Source organism: Alternaria arbusti (assembly GCF_024043155.1).
Source record: "Alternaria arbusti strain BMP 1465 chromosome Unknown scaffold_2, whole genome shotgun sequence".
NCBI classification, from domain to species: domain Eukaryota; kingdom Fungi; phylum Ascomycota; class Dothideomycetes; order Pleosporales; family Pleosporaceae; genus Alternaria; species Alternaria arbusti.
The window spans coordinates 2,259,227-2,277,074 of NW_026249942.1; the positions used below are offsets into that span (position 1 = coordinate 2,259,227).

Below are 17,848 nucleotides of genomic sequence, written 5' to 3' on the forward strand. Positions count from 1 at the left end.
GGACTTCTATCGGTCACTTCCCTCCCCCATCCGCTCCAAACTGCGAGTTCCGGCAGGCCATACTAAAGCGACATACCATCGATCGCCTACCTACCGAAAGGAGAAGACATGAAGTATAGCTCCAAGGAGACATTGGTATCCGTACATCGACGACATGGCTCGAACGCTCCAATCGCAAGCCCAAAGGCAACGCTATCCGCGGTCGAGATTTCGTGCGTTCACTACGGATTCCGATGGTGATTACACATACGGACACTTCATCTATATATATCTTAATAAGCTTGTTGTACAGAGAGCGCATGCCACCGTCAACGCGATGCTCAATCTATAAACAGAGAAGCGGATCAAACGATATATAATTTTGTTCAGGCTGATTCTGGCTTGGGCAGTTTTCTTCATCACCATTGTAACAGTGTGGCGGCGGATGTCCTCGCAAAGCCTCACATGCACAGCTGCTTGGATTTTGTGCAGCCCTTCGTACATCTCGAAGAAAAGAGCAGGAATTACTTATATACACAAGCAGACCGCTGCTTCGATATCATCCCCCCTCCAGAAGCATGGGAAAACGAGAAAGCTAGAAGCCACGGAACCATTGCCAGAGGTCTTCGATGGCAGACGTATGGACTACTGTGTCCGAAGCCGAGCTTTTGCAGTTGCACATACGGACACTTCATTTATGTACAGCCCAATGATCCAGTCGCGCTGGAGTTTCGACATGGCCACGCTAGAGATCATTCATACCAATCTGGAGGACATCGCGGTATGGCTCAGGCCTTCGTGTACCCAAGCGCTCATGGATGAGCCAAGATCAACGCAGCCTCAAATGTGTGAACGGAGAAATGGAAAAGAACATATAATCGAAGAAGAAGAAGAAGAGTATGGATTACTTATATATAGGATAGCGGAGGCCACACCCCAGTGCAGAAAGCAGAAGTGGGACGGGCGCTGGACCACTACATCGCCTAATGTTGTGCGCTTTGCCTGCCGCGAATGCCCTGCGCAACTTGTTTGCTTCGGTATACCTGACATGGACTCAGCATGGAGAAGATCGTGCAACATTGACCACCGCTACCACGTGCACCCGAACGCCGAGGCGGGTCTAGGACGCGATGCTTCCAAAGAAGACTGGGATTTAGAGCGGAGAAACGACGACAAAGACCTACATGGTGACGGACGTGGAGGCCATTTGTTCCATTAAAGTCGTGTCAAACTGCCCCTTTGACCACGAAGAAGCCGCGAGCCAACGAAGAGAGCCGTTGACAATATTCTGGCGTACCTCGGATATGAAGTAAACGTACATGCAGAAAGACTGGGCGCCTTTCTTGAGCTGCCAGATGCCGGCCCAGCGACTTTCGACGACGAACAGTCTGATGATGAACAGTCTGACGACAATTGCAGCATGTCTGCTTAGAATTACGAACGTACGGGAGATGTTTACTGGCCACACTAATGTCCGCGTATGAGGAAATTAAAGATTCTATCGAGATGACCTTCGGGCAAGCAATTACAGATAAAACAACAACTAAATACGCATCATTCCCGTGTTGTGAGGAGGCGCATCGCGTCGTCATAATCGAATATAGTTCAGGCTAAACTAGCGTCTGTTGCGTGACGCGTCTGGGGGTGCCAACCTTCTCTATACTCACCCAGCCTCCCAATTCTCATTACCGTTGATTGCATCATAACACACTCAATAAATCTATCAAGAAACACGTCGATTACCGTCGGTGTGCATAATCTGATAGAGGCACTCCTGCTTGCTTGGAACAAGTACGCAGCGCCAACCTCACACTCAAACGAGTAAGCCCAATCATAGATCATGCGCGCGTTCGTCTATTAGACTACAGACTATATAACGAACAGCTTGCGCTTCGCATCAGCCACGGCTCTTGATGATGCTCGCAGCCTTTTCGCCGACAGCATACATTGTCGACTGGATGTGCTGGGAGGGAATAAGAGGGAGGATGGAAGCATCAACAATGGATAGTTTCTCGACGCCATAGAAGAGAAGCTCATCGGACACACAACCACCCATATCCTCAGGTAACATAGCACAGCTGCCGGACGGATGCGAAAGCGTCGGCCAAATGCTTCCCTGCTCAATCATCTTGTTGATGATCTCGTCATCAGTCGTGTACTGGGCTCCCGGCGTCGTCTCTACCGGGGTGTACTTCGCCAATTCTGGGCCCGCCCAAACCTTACGGATATAACGGACGCATGCAGCAAGAACAGCTTTGTCAATGGGATTGCTGAGTGCATTGTAGAAGATTTGTGGTGGTCCTTGAGGGTTGGTTGCGTTAATCATGATGGTTCCACGAGAAACCGGCTTCTCCAAGCCGACGAGCATGTAGCCACCTGAGGATGGGACAGGGTACTCTACTACAGCGGCCTTTTCGTTTTGGAAGATTTCAGCGAGGACTTTGCGCTGTGCTGCGACACCCTTGAGCAGCTTCGCATTGTTCTTGTAGATCGATGGCAAATGTGCGTCATTCTCCTGGGCAAGCACCCGGTCCGCGATACTGTCGTAGTTTTCGGGATCTACAACCGGAAGTGGCATCATCGCTAGAGTGTTGCCACGAGCCTGTGTCAGCGGTCCAGTCTTGTTGGCACGGTACTCTTCCCAGGCTGAAGCATTGTACGCCGGGTCTGTGGTCAAGGAAAATCCGTTCGGGGTGCTGCCACCGGTGACGTTCCACCCAACGCCAGTATACGGATGGTCTTGGAAATTCGAACCCACACCGTCATGTTCAAGCTTTACGGTGATGCCAGCAGCCTCGAGTGCGGCTTTTGGTCCGATGCCGCTGTTCTGGAGAAGCTTTGGTGTGTTTACGGCACCCTGGAAGCGAAAATATCAAGTCAGTATATGTGCAATTCTGCAAGCAGCTTGACATTTTACTTACCGCAGCTAAGATGACCTCTTGCTTCGCATAGTAGGTCTTTGTCGAGCCAGTCTTCTTGTCGGTGATCTTTACGCCCTTCGCCGTGAGGGTTTTATTGCCGTCGAACACGAGTTCTGTCGCGAGAGACTCCAGTATGACCTTCAAGTTCGACCGGCTCATGATTGGATCATAGTACGAGTTACGGGCGTGCGTTCTTTCACCAGTCCTGGGGTTCATGGTATTGGGGTACCATGAGGTACCATATGCCTCGCCGTTGTTTCCATCGCGAGCGGCATGCGCGTTGCCGGTGCCTTCGAAGGCGTCGAAAAAGTCAGTGATATCGGAGTATACTGTGTCTGTGACGCCGATCTTCAATGGGCCTTTTCCGTAGCTGGAAGTTACTAACGTTAAAAGCTGCTCACACGGGCAATATCTCGCTGACTTACGCCTCGGGGTCCCAAGTAATACCGACTTGATCAATAGTCTCCTGTGGAGCTGGGATGTACTCTGTTCCCATCTTGAAAAACGGATATATCCCCTCCCATCCCCAACCCTTGTTGCCCAACGCCTCCCAGGCATCGTAGTCTGCCGCTGATCCGCGATCGTATATCATTCCGTTGACGAGAGACCCGCCTCCGAGAATCCGCGCGACACGAGTGTTCCATGTCTTATTCCCGAGGAATGGTTCTGGCTGGCACACGTAGTCTGTCCACAGAAGAGAGGTATTGAGAGCATATGTGGCGCCATAAGGCATGCGGATGTTTGGGTTGTCGTCTGCTCTTCCGGCTTCAATGACAAGTACGGATTCTGTACGACCATCATGTCAGCCTTGTGTAACTCTAGATTGGTTGGTCAGTCTCACTGTTCTTGTCCTCGGTCAGACGATTGGCCACGACGAGACCGGTCACACCCCCTCCAACAATAACATAGTCGTAAGTTTCCTGGGCGGCTGACAGCCCCAGCAAAGCAACGACGGCTAAGTTCCTAGGGTAAAGCATCCTGGCGAGCTGCTTCGAGGCGATACCACAAGAAGAGGTTGACTTTGACGAGGGTGGAATACGCCGGAAGAGCAGGAAGGGAAGCTCTTGAGCTCTTAAACTCTCCACAAAGCCCCATATTAGCTCTTAGCATTTTTGCTGTACCTGAGCGTGCATGAGTTGTATGGATACACGAGTCGGTACACCGTTGTGGCTAAGGTCGGCAACAAAGCTCCGATACAGTTAGCAGTGAGCAGTAGATCTGGCCAACGGGTCCTAAATTCAAGCGGCATATCAGGTCCTTGCAATTGCATGGCGCAAGAATAAAGATTGATAGAAACAGCATGGCCCCGAGATTAGGCGATCTTGGCTAGACGGCTCGGCATTGTCCCGCATTCAGGAAGTCACCCCACCCACACCAACGCCGCTCCCCTGCCTAACTCTGATTCTTTGATACTGGAGGACATCTTTGAGCGCAGACGATCCTAGCAAGTTTTGCTGACCGCTATAGGTTCCCGTTTGCCTTTCCAGGCTCTTGACGGGCGAGATTGATCTTCTTGTAACGTCTTTACGCGTTTACCGACTTCCGAGCAGATGTGAGATGTTGAAGTTGGAAGCAGCATTGTGGCGACCCCCAATATATCGGCAGCAGGAGCAGGGTCGTGGTTTACACATATTGCGGCGCCGCTGCTGCCAAGTCGGAAGGGTCCACCGTTGTGGACCGCCGGCTCTACGAGAACTTCTCTCGCCCGTTACGCCCTGTGTTAACTCTATATGTGAGGGATCTTCAACATCTTCCTCGTAAAGTACGCAATTTTAACCGACTGGTTGATGTAGGTCACGAATCCGCTTTCGCCTGTTGGGCAGTCAGCATCGTCGCGGGATGGGACGGGACGGCGGGACCTTAATTGGCTCACCAGCCGACGCCCCGATCCTCGCTTGCACGCTTGCGAAGTCTACGATGTCGAGGTATCCAACGAACGACAAGAGCTGTGTTCTGACCCTGGAGCACATGACAAGTATTGATTGGCCGAAGCATGCCAAGGTGGCGTGGAACCACGCTTCAAGGTACAAACATCAAGAAAAGAAACATGTACAGCGCAATACAACACGCAAGAGGTGTATTTACATCACTGCAGCTTTGTGGAACCGCGTTTGCGAACTGATCTTTTCGGCTCTTGGGGCCATCACACCGACCTTGCAGCCTATCCAGCTTTCGCTTACACCCGATGGAGTGACGAAGCCCAAGAGATGACAGCGACACGGGCACGGTTCATACCCAGTTCTGTGGCTCTTAGCATGCATAGCTATCACATTTATTTGCAACGTGCGCCTCGAAGGATTTCAAGATGCCAGACCAATCCATGCGTCCCAACACGATCGTATCCAGACTCGTGTATTGTTGGGTTGGCATAGTCAGCACTAAGATTGAAGGTTGAATGGTTGGCCAACAGCAAGCAACTGACTTCAAGTATGCTGCGGCTTACTGTATCTTGGAGCGCATGCTGATACTATCATGTCTATTTTGTGTAGAGGTCTCATGCCCATCATCACAACCTCAAGCCTGATCCTCTTGTATAGATGACGAGAGGGAATTAGTGATGCCGCACAAGTGCATGAATAGTATAGTCCTTACGACATCTTGGCCCGAGACTGGAGACTGTGGAGAAGCTGGAAGCAGAGAGCGGAGTAGACGCTGGCGTTCCCTGCTACTAATGGCAGATAATGAAACGCCATGCTCGCGTGAGCTATTCCGAAGAGATCCCCAGCCGATAAGATGAACGGGGCGTTCCAGCGGCCCTCCCGAGATCCCGGGGTACCCAATAGGTTCAGGTGGGCGAACGGCTGGAATAAAGAGTGCCATCCTGCGCACGTTGCCGACTGATGTCGCTTCTCCTTCCCTTCGGGTTCGTACTGCATCTACGCAATATCGGCATCTGCAATGGCACCAACCGAGCAGCAAGAATGGCCAAACCGCGCGCCCGTCTTCTTAATTCCTTCGACTATCTTGTGCATATTGAGTACTGCGGTACTCGTATGGCGACTTGTGTATAGTATCAAGGCTAAGCGAAAGCTTGTACTTTACGATTACTTTCTCATCATCGCAGCAGTTCGTCAGTCCAGTAGCTTTATCAGGAGGGCAAGATTATGCTAACCAGTCTGGGCCCAGATGCTAAACGTCGCAGCGTCGGGAATCCGCTTCAAAACATGTCAGCATGGTCTGGGTCGTCATATTCGGGATCCTAGCATCATGATGCCCTACGACATGCTGAACTACATGTACTACCTCTGGATCACACAGATCCTGAACCTTATTGCAGTCGCAACGCTAAAGTACTCGATTTGTGGCTACCTTCTAGTCCTTAAATTCTCAAGAGTGTACCTCGCGGTGGTGTGGGCTTCGATCCTGATGGTCACTACGTTCAATTTGATTTTGCCTATCATGGGCTGCTTTTGCAGTACACCGTTCGAGGCAAATTGGAACAAAACCGTGAAAGGGAAGTGCTTCATAAAGACCAGCTCGCCTCTCACGTACAGTCAGGTCAGTCCTCTCTATGTTTGCTTTGTTGGTGTTACCAGCTGATGACAAAACAGGGAGTTGCCAACTGTGTCACTGACGTGATATACGTCGTCGCACCCATCATATACTTGTCCACCATCCAGTTACCAAGGCGTACGCAATGGGGTCTGCGTATCGTGTTCTGTCTTGGCCTTATGTAGGTACCCTCCGGCATTTCCATTGACATCAACTGAGCCAGCCATCAGTGCAACCGCTTGTTCAGTTGCAAAGACCGTTGAGCTTTCCGCGTTGATGAAGACTGCCGATCCAACATGGGACGGTGTCAACCTCGCCATCTGGTCCGCATCGGAACTCTCGGTCGGTATACTTGTCGCGTCTCTACCTGCACTCCGAAAGCAATTCGACGGCTTTTTCCGCCGCATTCTCTCGTCAACCTTTCTGGGAATGGGATCCAAGACAGGGTCTGGTAGCAACGGAATACCACTGTATAACGTGGGCCCACCCCTTACCGTTGGCAGCCGACCAACTCGAGGTCGTTCGCGATTCCAAAGAGACGACCTCGATGATGGATATAGTGAGAAGTGCATATTGGACGATTCAGAGCTGCCTGGAAAGCGCGAAATAACGAGAACGATCGTACATGAGATACGTAGTGAGAACAGAAGCAGCGTGCAGGTCCCAGATCGGGTACACAACATGTACCGCCAGCTTCAGTGAGCCTCCTAGGCTTGGCTGTCTTTCCATAGCGTTTCAAGAGTATCCATTGTTGAGTAATCGGAAAATTGTCGCTAATGCGCGTCGGTCTCCGTGGCAGTATTGCGATAGTTTGAGCAACCTCGCGAAGGAGTAAGATTATGGCCGAAATTCGACAGACAGGTCCAGGTGGATGTTACGCTGTAGTGCGGGCGATCTTCACGTCACGCAGTGCAGCACACGATTGAAGTAGATGTCGATATCCATGACGTCATCCACGGCGAACTCGGGGTCCCGACCGTTGTGTTCTCGCCCATATTGGAGTGCGAAGAGGTGCGAGGATAGCGATTAAACAGACCCTTGTGTGTGGTACGATATGCACGTAACGACATAAGTGGTAACGCAGCCTTGTTCCGAACAGCATTGGTATACCGAGAAACCGAGAGGCCGTTAGCGCGTGCCGCGGACGCCGAGGAGGCAACCAGCGATTTCTTTTGGCGAACATTAGATAAAGCAACTCGATATCGCATACAGAGACGGAACAGTTTCATCAATACATTGACATCAATTCACAATACCCAGCCATATTCCACAATCAACCATGACTTCTCCCGTTCTCGTTTTCGGCCCGACTGGAGCAGTAGGCAGCGCCGCTGCCACTGAAGCACACGGGCGTGGTGCCAAAGTGTACCTCGCCATGCGCGACACGAAGAAGCCTCTGAAAGGCATCCAGGAAGAGGGAAACAGCGACAGCTTTGTCCGCGTCCAAGCTGATCTGGCCAAGCCCGAGACCATTAAGACCGCGGTCAAGACCTCTGGTGCCAAGACAGCCTTCGTATACGTCGTACATGAGGTCGAAGACGGCATGCGAAGCAGTTTCGAAGCGCTCAAGGAGGCCGGCGTAACCTACATTGTCCTCTTGTCTTCATTCAAGGTCGAAGATCCTCTGGACTCAGAAGCCAACAAGACGGATATGATTGGCGCTCTCCACTCCGCAGCTGAAAGCGCATTGCGAGAGACTGGCGTCTCATACACCGCCGTCCGACCCGCATACTTCAGTAGCAACGTTTTCTGGTACATCGCAGACATCAAGCAGGGCGAGGTCGAGCTCCTCTACCCCAACGTACGATTCGATTACCTCGCTCCCTCGGATATCGGCACTGTGTGCGGCACACTTCTCGCAGAGCCACGATTCCAGAAGGAAGCAGGGCAGTCGATCTATCTGTGTGGCCCTGAACTTCTGACCCAGCGTGAGGGTATGGCTGTGATTGGCAAAGCATTGGGGAAAGAGATCAAAGTCAAGGAGATTGACGAGGAGAGGTGGTTCAAGAAGCTGGCGCACATGCCTAAACCTATACTCGACACACTGGCGCGGGGAATGCGGGAGAGTGACGCCGGGAAGGATGACTATGGGAAAATCTACAAGGATGCCGTGGAGAATGTGAGGAAGTACACGGAGCGGGAGCCGACGAAGCTGGAGGACTGGGTCAAAGAGAACAAGGCCGCGTTCGCGTAGAATGAAGCTCACCATTAGTTGAGATAGTAAACACCCGAAAACTCCCAGCTGCGTCCTCTTCTGTATTGCGTGAGACCCTTGAACGAGACCAAAAGCAAAGTGATCCGCGCGAAGTGGACACAGTCAGATAGAGTTGGACACGTCAGTCCAGGTTTGGACATAGCGCCCGCACGCGCGTGATCCCTGCATGACGAAGACAGGTGCCGATCACCTGAAACCCAGCAAGTTTCCGTCATCACGACCACAACCCAAACCCCACAATCTCCCTTTATTCTTCAAACCACGCACGACTGTCACCCGCGATAACGAAACATAACTACTACGAGCCCGAAACCCAGGACACCGGCGCAGTCATGGCAGCGAGCATCGAAGCATCGCCGCCAGCGCCTCCAGTGCCGTCGAAACACGCCCCAAACGAGGCGCATGCCCCGAGCTGTCCGTCATGTGGCAGTAGCATAGATATGGCCGAGCTGCAAGACGCGAGGCAAAGGATAGAGGAGCTCGAAGCGCAAATGGAGCGCCTGAAGGAGAAGGCTACAGCAGCTGGTACGCCCCCATTATGCGTCCGACGTCATATCACACCCGAGCCCACACATACTAACACCGTGCTAGTCGACAGATGCGCCGACTACGAAGACCAAATCCGCAGCCTCCAAGCGACGCAAAACGCCCCTAAACTGCCCCGAACCCAAACCTCACAATCCGACATCCCCAACCCATCCTCACGCCCCTCCGTCGACGCCGATCCCCCACGTCCCACAACCGCAAACTCCACAAAGGCCTCCCGCTTCTCCTTCATCACAAGTCGCTTTCCGTCGCCGGCGAATACAGGGGGCATGCCTCCGCCTCCACCACCGAAAGACCCGTCCCACGCACCACCGGTCGACTACACCCTACTCAACGAGCTTGAGCGCGAGCGTGCCCTACGCGCCAAGGCGGAAGCACGTGTACAGACTGTAGATTCCGAGATCGAAGAGCTGAGCGTACAGTTGTTTAGTCAGGCCAACGAGATGGTAGCGGAAGAGCGACGGGCGCGAGCTAAGCTGGAAGAAAGAGTCGAGACTTTAGAACGCAGGGACAGGGAAAAGATGGGCAGGTTGGATCGCTTGGAGAAGGCTGTGACGAGAGTGGAGAGAGTCAAGGCGCTGCTGGGTGAGAAGGAAGATCTGAAGAGAGAGTCGGTTAGCAGCGGGTTGTTGTCACCACCGGCTAGGAGGTGATGAGATGTGCGGCATTGTTTCTTGTTGCTGTTCTTCCGTGTCATTTGTTACGATACCCATTTAGTTTTGATCTACTGCATCTTAGCGTAGCGTTTGGCGTGGTTGGCTTTACAGTGGGTGCATTTTTCGGTGTCGGCGGTCGGTATCGGTATCTAGAGGGGTGGATCATCCTGAAGGAAAAGCGAAAGACATAGCATGCATTAACTATACGACATTGTACTCTGCATTAGCCACACGACATGATACTCTTCAGGTTCTGTGTGACAAAATGCAAGCATTTCTTGCTTCATGGCTGCCCGGGCAGAACAGATTTGATATTCGTATGTATTACATCACAGCAACACATGAATGAAAAAGTTGTAAGCCAATTGACCACAGTTCCGCCCGGCATAGACTCGACTCTTAGCAGTAAGACACTTGATTGTGCAAATGGATAGCGCCCTGGTCATTGGCCATCCGCGATGCTACTAATACCCCACAAAGAGCACAATACCTTCTCCCAGCGCAAAGGAAAGCCAGGCAACACTGCGAGCTAGCCAAAGCCGCTTACTCATCTCGTTGCTCTTCCAGCTTAAGCGGTTTCCCACACGACCAAACACACACCCGCAATTTCGAATATGCGCGCCGTCGCCCCTGCCATATTCTCTCATCTCGTAGCGCCCTTTCCACTACCCGGCCAAAAGCTCCGCAAGACTCATAGCACTGCCACCGCACCCATAGCATCCATGGTTTCTCACAACTGTGCCCGTGCACTCTGCCCTATGCTTTCCAGAGCTTCACTGCGCATTCATGGTGCAGAGGAAGGCATTGCTACTTCTCGTCTAGTCATGGTAACCTGGTCCTTGCATCGTGTCATGTGCTTTGCGGTACTCAGTATCTGGGTGAATGGCTTCTGGAATTTCGCATATGCGTCTGTGTGACGGATGATGGGGAGTTGATGTGGCGTGTATTGTCTTGGTTTTCGAGCGCTGAATGCAGCTTTGGGCATACTGCGAGCGCGATTTGAATGAATTGAACGTGATACGTGACTTTGTCGCGTTGTAATCGCTGAATAATGGTGTCGATTCGCCTCGAGTCCCGCGAAAGAGCAAGACTCAGTCGCTTAGATCCAGTGGCCGCTTTCGCACAAAGACATTTCAGTCGTCCCTGTGACCCATATGTGTGGAAACATAGGCATCCATATTGGTGTCGGGGGAGTTGGCCGTGAAAAATGATCCTGTAGTGACAATACCCTCAGCTCTTCCAAGGTTACGCCTGAGTTTGCCATTGATAACCGTTCTTCCATAATCATAGCAGCGACTCAACTTCCAGTGTTGATGTCCGTGACATGGTTCTGGTGCTCACATGTTGGTCGTTCCCTACTATCTCTTTTTTCCCATTAATAATGTCTTGCTGAAGACTCACAACCATTGTGGAGTCCTGTTGCGCCTTCGTTCTTATAAAACGCAGCACATTCCTCTCTTCCCTTCTCTTTCTTTTCTTTAGCAGATATCCGACTCTTGACTCTACACATACCAAGTTAGATATCAAGACTGTCTTCGAACTTACCTTCAAGACATACAACACCATCACCACCTCTGCTACCAACACACTACTACAACCACTACTACAACCACTACTACAACCACTACTACAACCACTACTACAACCACTACTACAACCACTACTACAACTACTACTACAACCACCATCACCAACACAAAAGTAAAGTCAAGTACTTTACCTTTCACCTTCAAGTGAGCTACAACTGGTAACTCATAAACCCAAAACAATCCTAACAGCAATTCAGCATGGTCCGCAAATACTGCAAAACCAAGTTCGATGGCGCCGAACAAATCGCGGCTGCCACGGCAGACAAGGAGAGGGCCACTCAGAAGGCCGAAGCCCAATTCCATGCCCGCCAAGCCCCCTCCAGTCATGCTATTGTTACGTTTCACCGAAACAGGAACGGCGATATGTTCAAGATCATCGTCAACGGCATGGGGTGGACGGAAGAGCCAGTTCCTGCCGAGAAGCAGGATTTGGCGTTTGGCCACGTTTGGCTGCCTACTTGGCCGAAAGGGAACGCAGGGCCTTACAACCACTGGTCTGAATATGGCCAGAATCAGTCCGAGTTCATCCTGGTCATGGATGCGGATATTGGCTTCAACGAGGTCAATATAGGTTTGACTGAAGAGATGAGATTCCTCCAGCTTAGGGAGGTCAGACTTTTGGAGAATCCCCTCGGAAAGTTTTTCGAAGGCGTTGCGTCGACTTCTCTCGATCCAGCTCGAGAGTACTTCACGATGGCCCCGGATGGTAGTATCCAGGCACATCCTGCCCCTGCTCCCGCCCCTCAAGAGCAGCCCGGCAACCCCGCTGGAGACTTCGTTGGTCTGAGCGGCGACCAACTCGCGGAGATCCCGTTGTATGAGGACGACATGGGAGTCGAGCCCTCCTCTCTTCCGTCGTCTGGTCCTAGTTTTGGAGGACCCGACTTTTTCTCTGGCAGCGACAAGTCTACCCCTTCGTCGGAACCCCCGACTAACAGCACGTTTGCCGGCGACATGGCTCCTGGATGGTACGAGCCGCTACCTACCGCTGCGTTTGACGCCGACATGGCTGCTAACGGCCTCAGCCCAATGCCGTTCGATCCGTATGCCGGCTTCATGCCCGCGAAGCCATGAGTTCCGGCTTGAGTTTTGACAGCGAGGACCTCCTGGCATATGTTTGGCGTTTGGGAGGATTGTTCTTTTTTGGTGGCTATTTTGGGGTTTCTTTCTTACTGTTTGCATGTTAATTCTGGAAATACAAACACATCATCGCCAATTATAGTCAGCTTGCTTCACATGTGATGTCTGACATGCATACTTATCCTTTAAGTTCGACTACCTGTAGCAGACTACTAGTATCTCCAAAGACACAACAGCCGATCATAGAAGCTCGTAGATAGGAACGTCCGTTGACCCTGACTATTGAGATCTGGCTGAGAATCACTTCCGTAGTTCATGCTCTCATGCTCCTCGAACTTGGCCAGTACCTCGATCTGCCAATCTTTGGAAGCGCTCTTGGTGAGCCTGACGATCCTAGTGCCAGCATGCATGCAGCTAACAAGCAGTAGAATGGCCTCTGGCGGCGGCTCCGATCTCCATTTCTCTACGCCGTGGTGCGCTGGTAGCTTGGGGTTTCGGTCCAGCAGCTTCAACCGCCATACGCCACCACCGAGGTTGACTTCCGCAAGAACCTGACGACGGCCTGAGATGGGTACGTAGAGAAGCCGGATATGATCATCGTAGCTGCCAGTAATGATCAGACCACCTTGGCTGTCCAGATGTACTGGGAGAATAGCAGTGACACCAGCGCCGTGTATCTTCCCGTCCATCCAAGGCACACTTCCTCCAGATCCGTCAGACAGCTCCGCGAAACGAAGCGCGCTGTCATCTCCACCCGACAGCAGTCCTGAGCCATCCGGTAAGAACGCAAGGGTCCAGGCTTCCAAATCATGCGATGCGACTTCCATCTTCGTAGGCGCATCGGACTCGTCTTCCGTATCTATGACACCGAGACATACCTGTCCGTTCGACAGCGTCATACCGACCATGAAGGACTCCGGGTGCCAAGTGAAGGCAGTGATGAGTACATCTTCTGGGAAGTATTGGATAGTCTTGATGTGGGCGATCTTGGGGTCGCGCTGCCACGACTGGAGTTCGTAGATCGCGAACGCACCTGTCGAAGTCGCAACGCCAAAGTTGGAGCTAGTGACATGCGTCAAGAAATGTATGTCCAGGATAGCCGATGGTGTGGACAGCGTCTGGACGATGTGGCTGCTCCAGGTTAGTACTCCGCCTAGACACGCGCAATAAATACAGATAATCCGCAAATAACCCTACGTACACTATATCGCCATCAACGCGTACCAATATCAAACTGCCATTGCGCTGCTGATTTTTGGCGCTCACTTTGCCATCGTGTGGAGCGCTCCCCGCGGACTCTTTCTCGTCCGACTTTTCGAGGTTGTACGTGCCGATTATCGCATACTGCGGATTGAGCGGGAAGAACTCGATACAGCTAGGAGGCAGATCGAGCTTGAAAGACGTGAGAGATTGTATCGAAGTCATGTTGCGGGGATGGTGTACTTTTCTGACAGCCTCTCATTTCGGTTAGTGGGCTACGTGACTAAGCAGAACCAGAGTGACGCAACCCATCTCGAGCTCTCCTTCCTCAAACTGCGCGCCGCTGTACTTTGTGCACATCGCGATTGCCACGAACGTAGACGATGCCAGTCAATGCTCGTCGAATAATCCTTCACGGCTCCGATAGCGACTGCGCCGTCGAATTGATGCCTTACTAATCCCTGATATCGCGACATCGCTGCCTAGACTAGTCCCAAAGCGAACAACACCTGACCACGCGACTTCCATGACGAAGTTCTATTAAAGTAGTTGCGTACACGCGTTCTAACGTGTCGTTTCAATCTCATCTGCGTTGTGATCTATCTCAATACTTCTCAGATTTACTCAACCCGCAATTGACTTTCCAGCCATTCGCCATGACCGACATCAGCGCTCCAGCAGAGACCTTTGCGTCTGGACGTTACTCCAAGCGCAAGAGGACTCAGATCACATACCACCTCGATGAGCTGGACGTCTCGGACTCAGAGTCGGACTTTGACACGCCACAAGCAAAGGTTCGATGCACCTCTGCGTGAAATACAAGCACTGAGACTGACGAATCTACTCCAGAAGCGTGTAGTCGCGACAAGTTCCCGCCCGCTTCCCAAGCGCAAGATCTTCCCCTTCCTCAAACTCCCCGCCGAGATCAGAAACATCATCTACGAGTACGCGCTCACCGACCCCTCTGGCATCAACCTCGTTGGCGTGTTCAAGCACAAGCGCCGCAATGTAGAACGCATATCCGCCAAACTGCAAGCTTCACTAGTCGAAGGGTCCAGCTGGTCGGACGCACATCGTATGAGCAACAGCGTCCGGAAGAACCAAGAAGAAGAGCCAGCGCCTCTCGTCACGTCGCTGCTCGCAGTGAATAAGCAGATCCACCAGGAAGGCGTCGATATCCTATATGGTAAGAACGAATTCATCTTCACTGATAGCTTCGCGTTGTACAACTTCATGATCAACCTCGGTCCCAACCGTTCCAAAAGCCTCAAAACGCTCCGCATCCTAGGCTGGCTTCACGGCCGCGCTATGAAGGCCTACAATCACTCCTGCTTCGCTGTCCTTGTCTGGGCCACCAACATAACCGCCTTCCACATTGACTCCCAGATTGGCTGGTACCGCGCGTCCAAGTACGGCGCCGACCAACTTTACCGCGACGCATTTCCCTGGATGGAATCTGTGGGTATGGCGCAAGGCAAAGTCGACGCCGTTGTCGACATCATCAAATTGGGCGAGGAGTGTATACATGGGCATCACGACTATCGTCATTCTCAAGCAGCGAAATCGGGCGAGGAGAAGTACGAGGAATTCAAGACGGCGTTGAGGAAGTCGCTGGGAGCACAGCGACAAAGAGTCATGGCGCCGACTAGTCAGGTGAAGAGAGTTAAGGTTGTGAAGAAAGTGGTGGAAGATGAGGAGTGAGTATGAACGGAGATGCTGTTTGCAGAGCAAACCTGTCGAGTTTATAAGACGTACAAGCGATACCGAAGAGACGGATGTGGATGCAGCGCAAGGCTTCATAGGTTCTGTTCGGAGTTGGTGGTCGAATACGTGTATGATTTCACGCGCCTGTACATGAAGCTGTCAGTCCTCATTACTGCGACACGACGAACCCGGCATGAGTGACGGCAGAGAAATAGAACACTTCGTATTTGCTACCCGCATTCAGGATCAGATACTAGAGATTTAGATGACTTCGTATTTCATTACACACATTCAGAACCATCTAGTACCTCTTACAACACAACCACAGTCTATTAGTATATATGTATGCAAATCCACAGTACATTGGGTATTAAGCCGTCCATCTCCCAACAAATAGACAGACAAGACACGTACAGAGACCAACCAACCATCATGAGACATGAGCTTCGTAAAGCATGACATGACATGACATGCCGACATTATATCCACCTCCCTCACTTGAGCACCAACCTCTCCAACATGACCCTCAAAGCATCTGCCCCTTCCTTACCATCGACCCCTAATTCCCTCTCCACCCCACGAACATGCTCTTCCGTCTTGCCCCTCAGCTCCTCAATAACACCCTTACTATATTCAAAGCTGCCCTTGCTCTCCATGTATCTAAGCGCATACCGCTTCACTTCCTCGTCTGTAGTCTTCTGTTTGAGGATGTTGATGAGGATTTGGTTGCTTGGATCGGCGCGGATGGCGTGGATAACGGGGAAGCTGAATTTGCCTTCTGTAAGGTCTTCGCAGAGGCCTTTGAGGGTTGTGTAACCGGATGTGGGGGAGAGGTTGAGGTGGTCGTCTAGGATTTGGAAGAGGAGGCCTATTGTGGAGACGAGGGGGGTGCAGTCACTGGGCGTTGTTAGCTGGGGTGAAATCTTGGGGTGGAGACGTCGGGCACGTACATGTCTGTATGCGACTCGGCTTGCATGAGCTTGATTGCTAGTCTGAATAGACCCCCGGTTTTGTTCCCTACCATCTCTAGGTAGTCTGCTTCGCTCGGACATGTCAGGCTGTCCCTCCAGTATAGATCCATGCCCTGTCCGCGGTGCAGGTTCAATAGCTCTTCTGTGAAGATCTCGATGAGCTTGGGGTTGTTCATGGAGAGAAGCAGGGATAGCGCGCGGAAGTAGACGTAGTTGGCCGAGTTGATCGTTTGCGGGGTTCCGAAGATAGAGTGGGCGACCGGGATGCCGCGGCGGAGGATGGACGAGTCTTCTACATCGTCGACGCTGGAGGGTGTTAGGCAAAGGAGGGGAATGTGGGGTGGATGTGCTTACAGTAGACTCGCGGTATGCAGCATGCCCACCACTTTTGTGATAATCTCGAGTCTCTCTGGCGGCACTTTCAACCACAGGTTGAAGGCTGCGATGCACTGACTCCGTATGTCCTTGCCGGGGTGTCCATACAGGTAGTCGTAGGGCCCCAGTAATATGCGCTCCTTGCCCTCTGTCCACGCAACCCCATTTCCGTATATGAGCTCCTCGCCAATATCTTTTGCATGTTCTGCGGGTGGTGACAGCGGCGTCGGGTAATTTGTGCTGGCTTCGAGGTTCGCGCCGGCTTGGGTGTTGTCCATGGGCGAGTCCATGTCGGTGTGCTCGGTGCGGGGCGGCGAGTTCAACTGCGCGGCCATGGTCTGCGGCCGAGGTTGTTGCGTAGACACGTTTTGGGCAGGCGCGTTGGAAGGATCCGCCGGATGGCTCGTCTTGCTTTTCTTGCTCTGGCCGAGCCAATCAATCTCGCTCAAGGGACGCAGCACACTCGTTCTGGAAGGCTGCTTAGCAATGCTCGCGTTCAAGTTGAGGATGCCCGTGGAGCTGGTGCGGGGCGGGATGGCGTTGGGCGAGGCGAAGGGGTGGTTTGGGGAAGTGGCCGGCATGATGTCGAGGAGCGCGGAGGTGCCGGACGGTGTTTATACAAGGCGCACACCACTACGCGACCCTCCTCTACTTTGGTTGAGGTGCCTGGCGGGCACGCGGCGCCGAGGCTCGTGACAATGCAATGACGGCTGCTGTGAACAGATGGGGTTACCCTCGTAGACGTTACTTTGAGGCTGCAGGATGCGCTGCGAGGACGGGGCGGAAAAGCGGCGCAACAGCCTCTTGGAAGCCCAGTGCGGAGTCCTCGGGTCGCGTCTTCTGTCTATGGTGGCCTATGGCGCAGAGCTAAGGGGGAGGTTGGAGGAGACCGTCGGGGAGTTGGCCGCATCATGGCAGGCACAAGGCCCTTTTTGCTGCGCATCATTGACATACCGAGCTCTCCATCAAATGCACATGTCGAATGCATGGGAATGCATGTATGACGCCAGGTGTCGCTTAATCCCTGCGTCGGCCATGCGCTAACCCCTCCCGGCTGGCATGCCCCCATCTGAGATTGCGCACTGCTCACACCCAGCCCCGAGTCGAGCCATCTTGCCCA

The 17,848-nt window shown here is 52.5% G+C and overlaps 7 protein-coding genes across 7 annotated transcripts; 4 read left to right on the plus strand and 3 right to left on the minus strand.

The window, feature by feature from the left end:
• Nucleotides 1-1,876: 1,876 nt before the first annotated feature.
• Nucleotides 1,877-3,877, minus strand: J4E86_002357 (uncharacterized protein; the record flags this gene model as incomplete). Its single annotated transcript, XM_051442917.1, has 4 exons — nt 1,877-2,836; nt 2,901-3,270; nt 3,326-3,686; nt 3,742-3,877. The coding sequence occupies 4 exons, from the start codon at nt 3,875-3,877 to the stop codon at nt 1,877-1,879; spliced, it is 1,827 nt and encodes a 608-aa protein (XP_051306505.1).
• Nucleotides 3,878-7,671: 3,794 nt separating this feature from the next.
• On the plus strand, nt 7,672-8,586 carry J4E86_002358 (uncharacterized protein; the record flags this gene model as incomplete). The annotated part of the gene is made up of 1 exon (XM_051442918.1): nt 7,672-8,586. The coding sequence occupies one exon, from the start codon at nt 7,672-7,674 to the stop codon at nt 8,584-8,586; it is 915 nt and encodes a 304-aa protein (XP_051306506.1).
• A 353-nt stretch (nt 8,587-8,939) lies between these two features.
• J4E86_002359 (putative secondary metabolism biosynthetic enzyme) lies at nt 8,940-9,806 on the plus strand (the record flags this gene model as incomplete). The annotated part of the gene is made up of 2 exons (XM_051442919.1): nt 8,940-9,132; nt 9,199-9,806. 2 exons carry the CDS (start codon nt 8,940-8,942, stop codon nt 9,804-9,806), a joined length of 801 nt encoding a protein of 266 aa, XP_051306507.1.
• A 1,790-nt stretch (nt 9,807-11,596) lies between these two features.
• J4E86_002360 (uncharacterized protein) lies at nt 11,597-12,472 on the plus strand (the record flags this gene model as incomplete). Its single annotated transcript, XM_051442920.1, has 1 exon — nt 11,597-12,472. The coding sequence occupies one exon, from the start codon at nt 11,597-11,599 to the stop codon at nt 12,470-12,472; it is 876 nt and encodes a 291-aa protein (XP_051306508.1).
• A 218-nt stretch (nt 12,473-12,690) lies between these two features.
• J4E86_002361 (uncharacterized protein) lies at nt 12,691-13,903 on the minus strand (the record flags this gene model as incomplete). Its single annotated transcript, XM_051442921.1, has 2 exons — nt 12,691-13,609; nt 13,680-13,903. 2 exons carry the CDS (start codon nt 13,901-13,903, stop codon nt 12,691-12,693), a joined length of 1,143 nt encoding a protein of 380 aa, XP_051306509.1.
• Nucleotides 13,904-14,334: 431 nt separating this feature from the next.
• J4E86_002362 (uncharacterized protein) lies at nt 14,335-15,379 on the plus strand (the record flags this gene model as incomplete). The annotated part of the gene is made up of 2 exons (XM_051442922.1): nt 14,335-14,472; nt 14,528-15,379. The coding sequence occupies 2 exons, from the start codon at nt 14,335-14,337 to the stop codon at nt 15,377-15,379; spliced, it is 990 nt and encodes a 329-aa protein (XP_051306510.1).
• Nucleotides 15,380-15,876: 497 nt separating this feature from the next.
• Nucleotides 15,877-17,309, minus strand: J4E86_002363 (uncharacterized protein; the record flags this gene model as incomplete). Its single annotated transcript, XM_051442923.1, has 3 exons — nt 15,877-16,279; nt 16,333-16,659; nt 16,708-17,309. 3 exons carry the CDS (start codon nt 17,307-17,309, stop codon nt 15,877-15,879), a joined length of 1,332 nt encoding a protein of 443 aa, XP_051306511.1.
• Nucleotides 17,310-17,848: the final 539 nt, after the last annotated feature.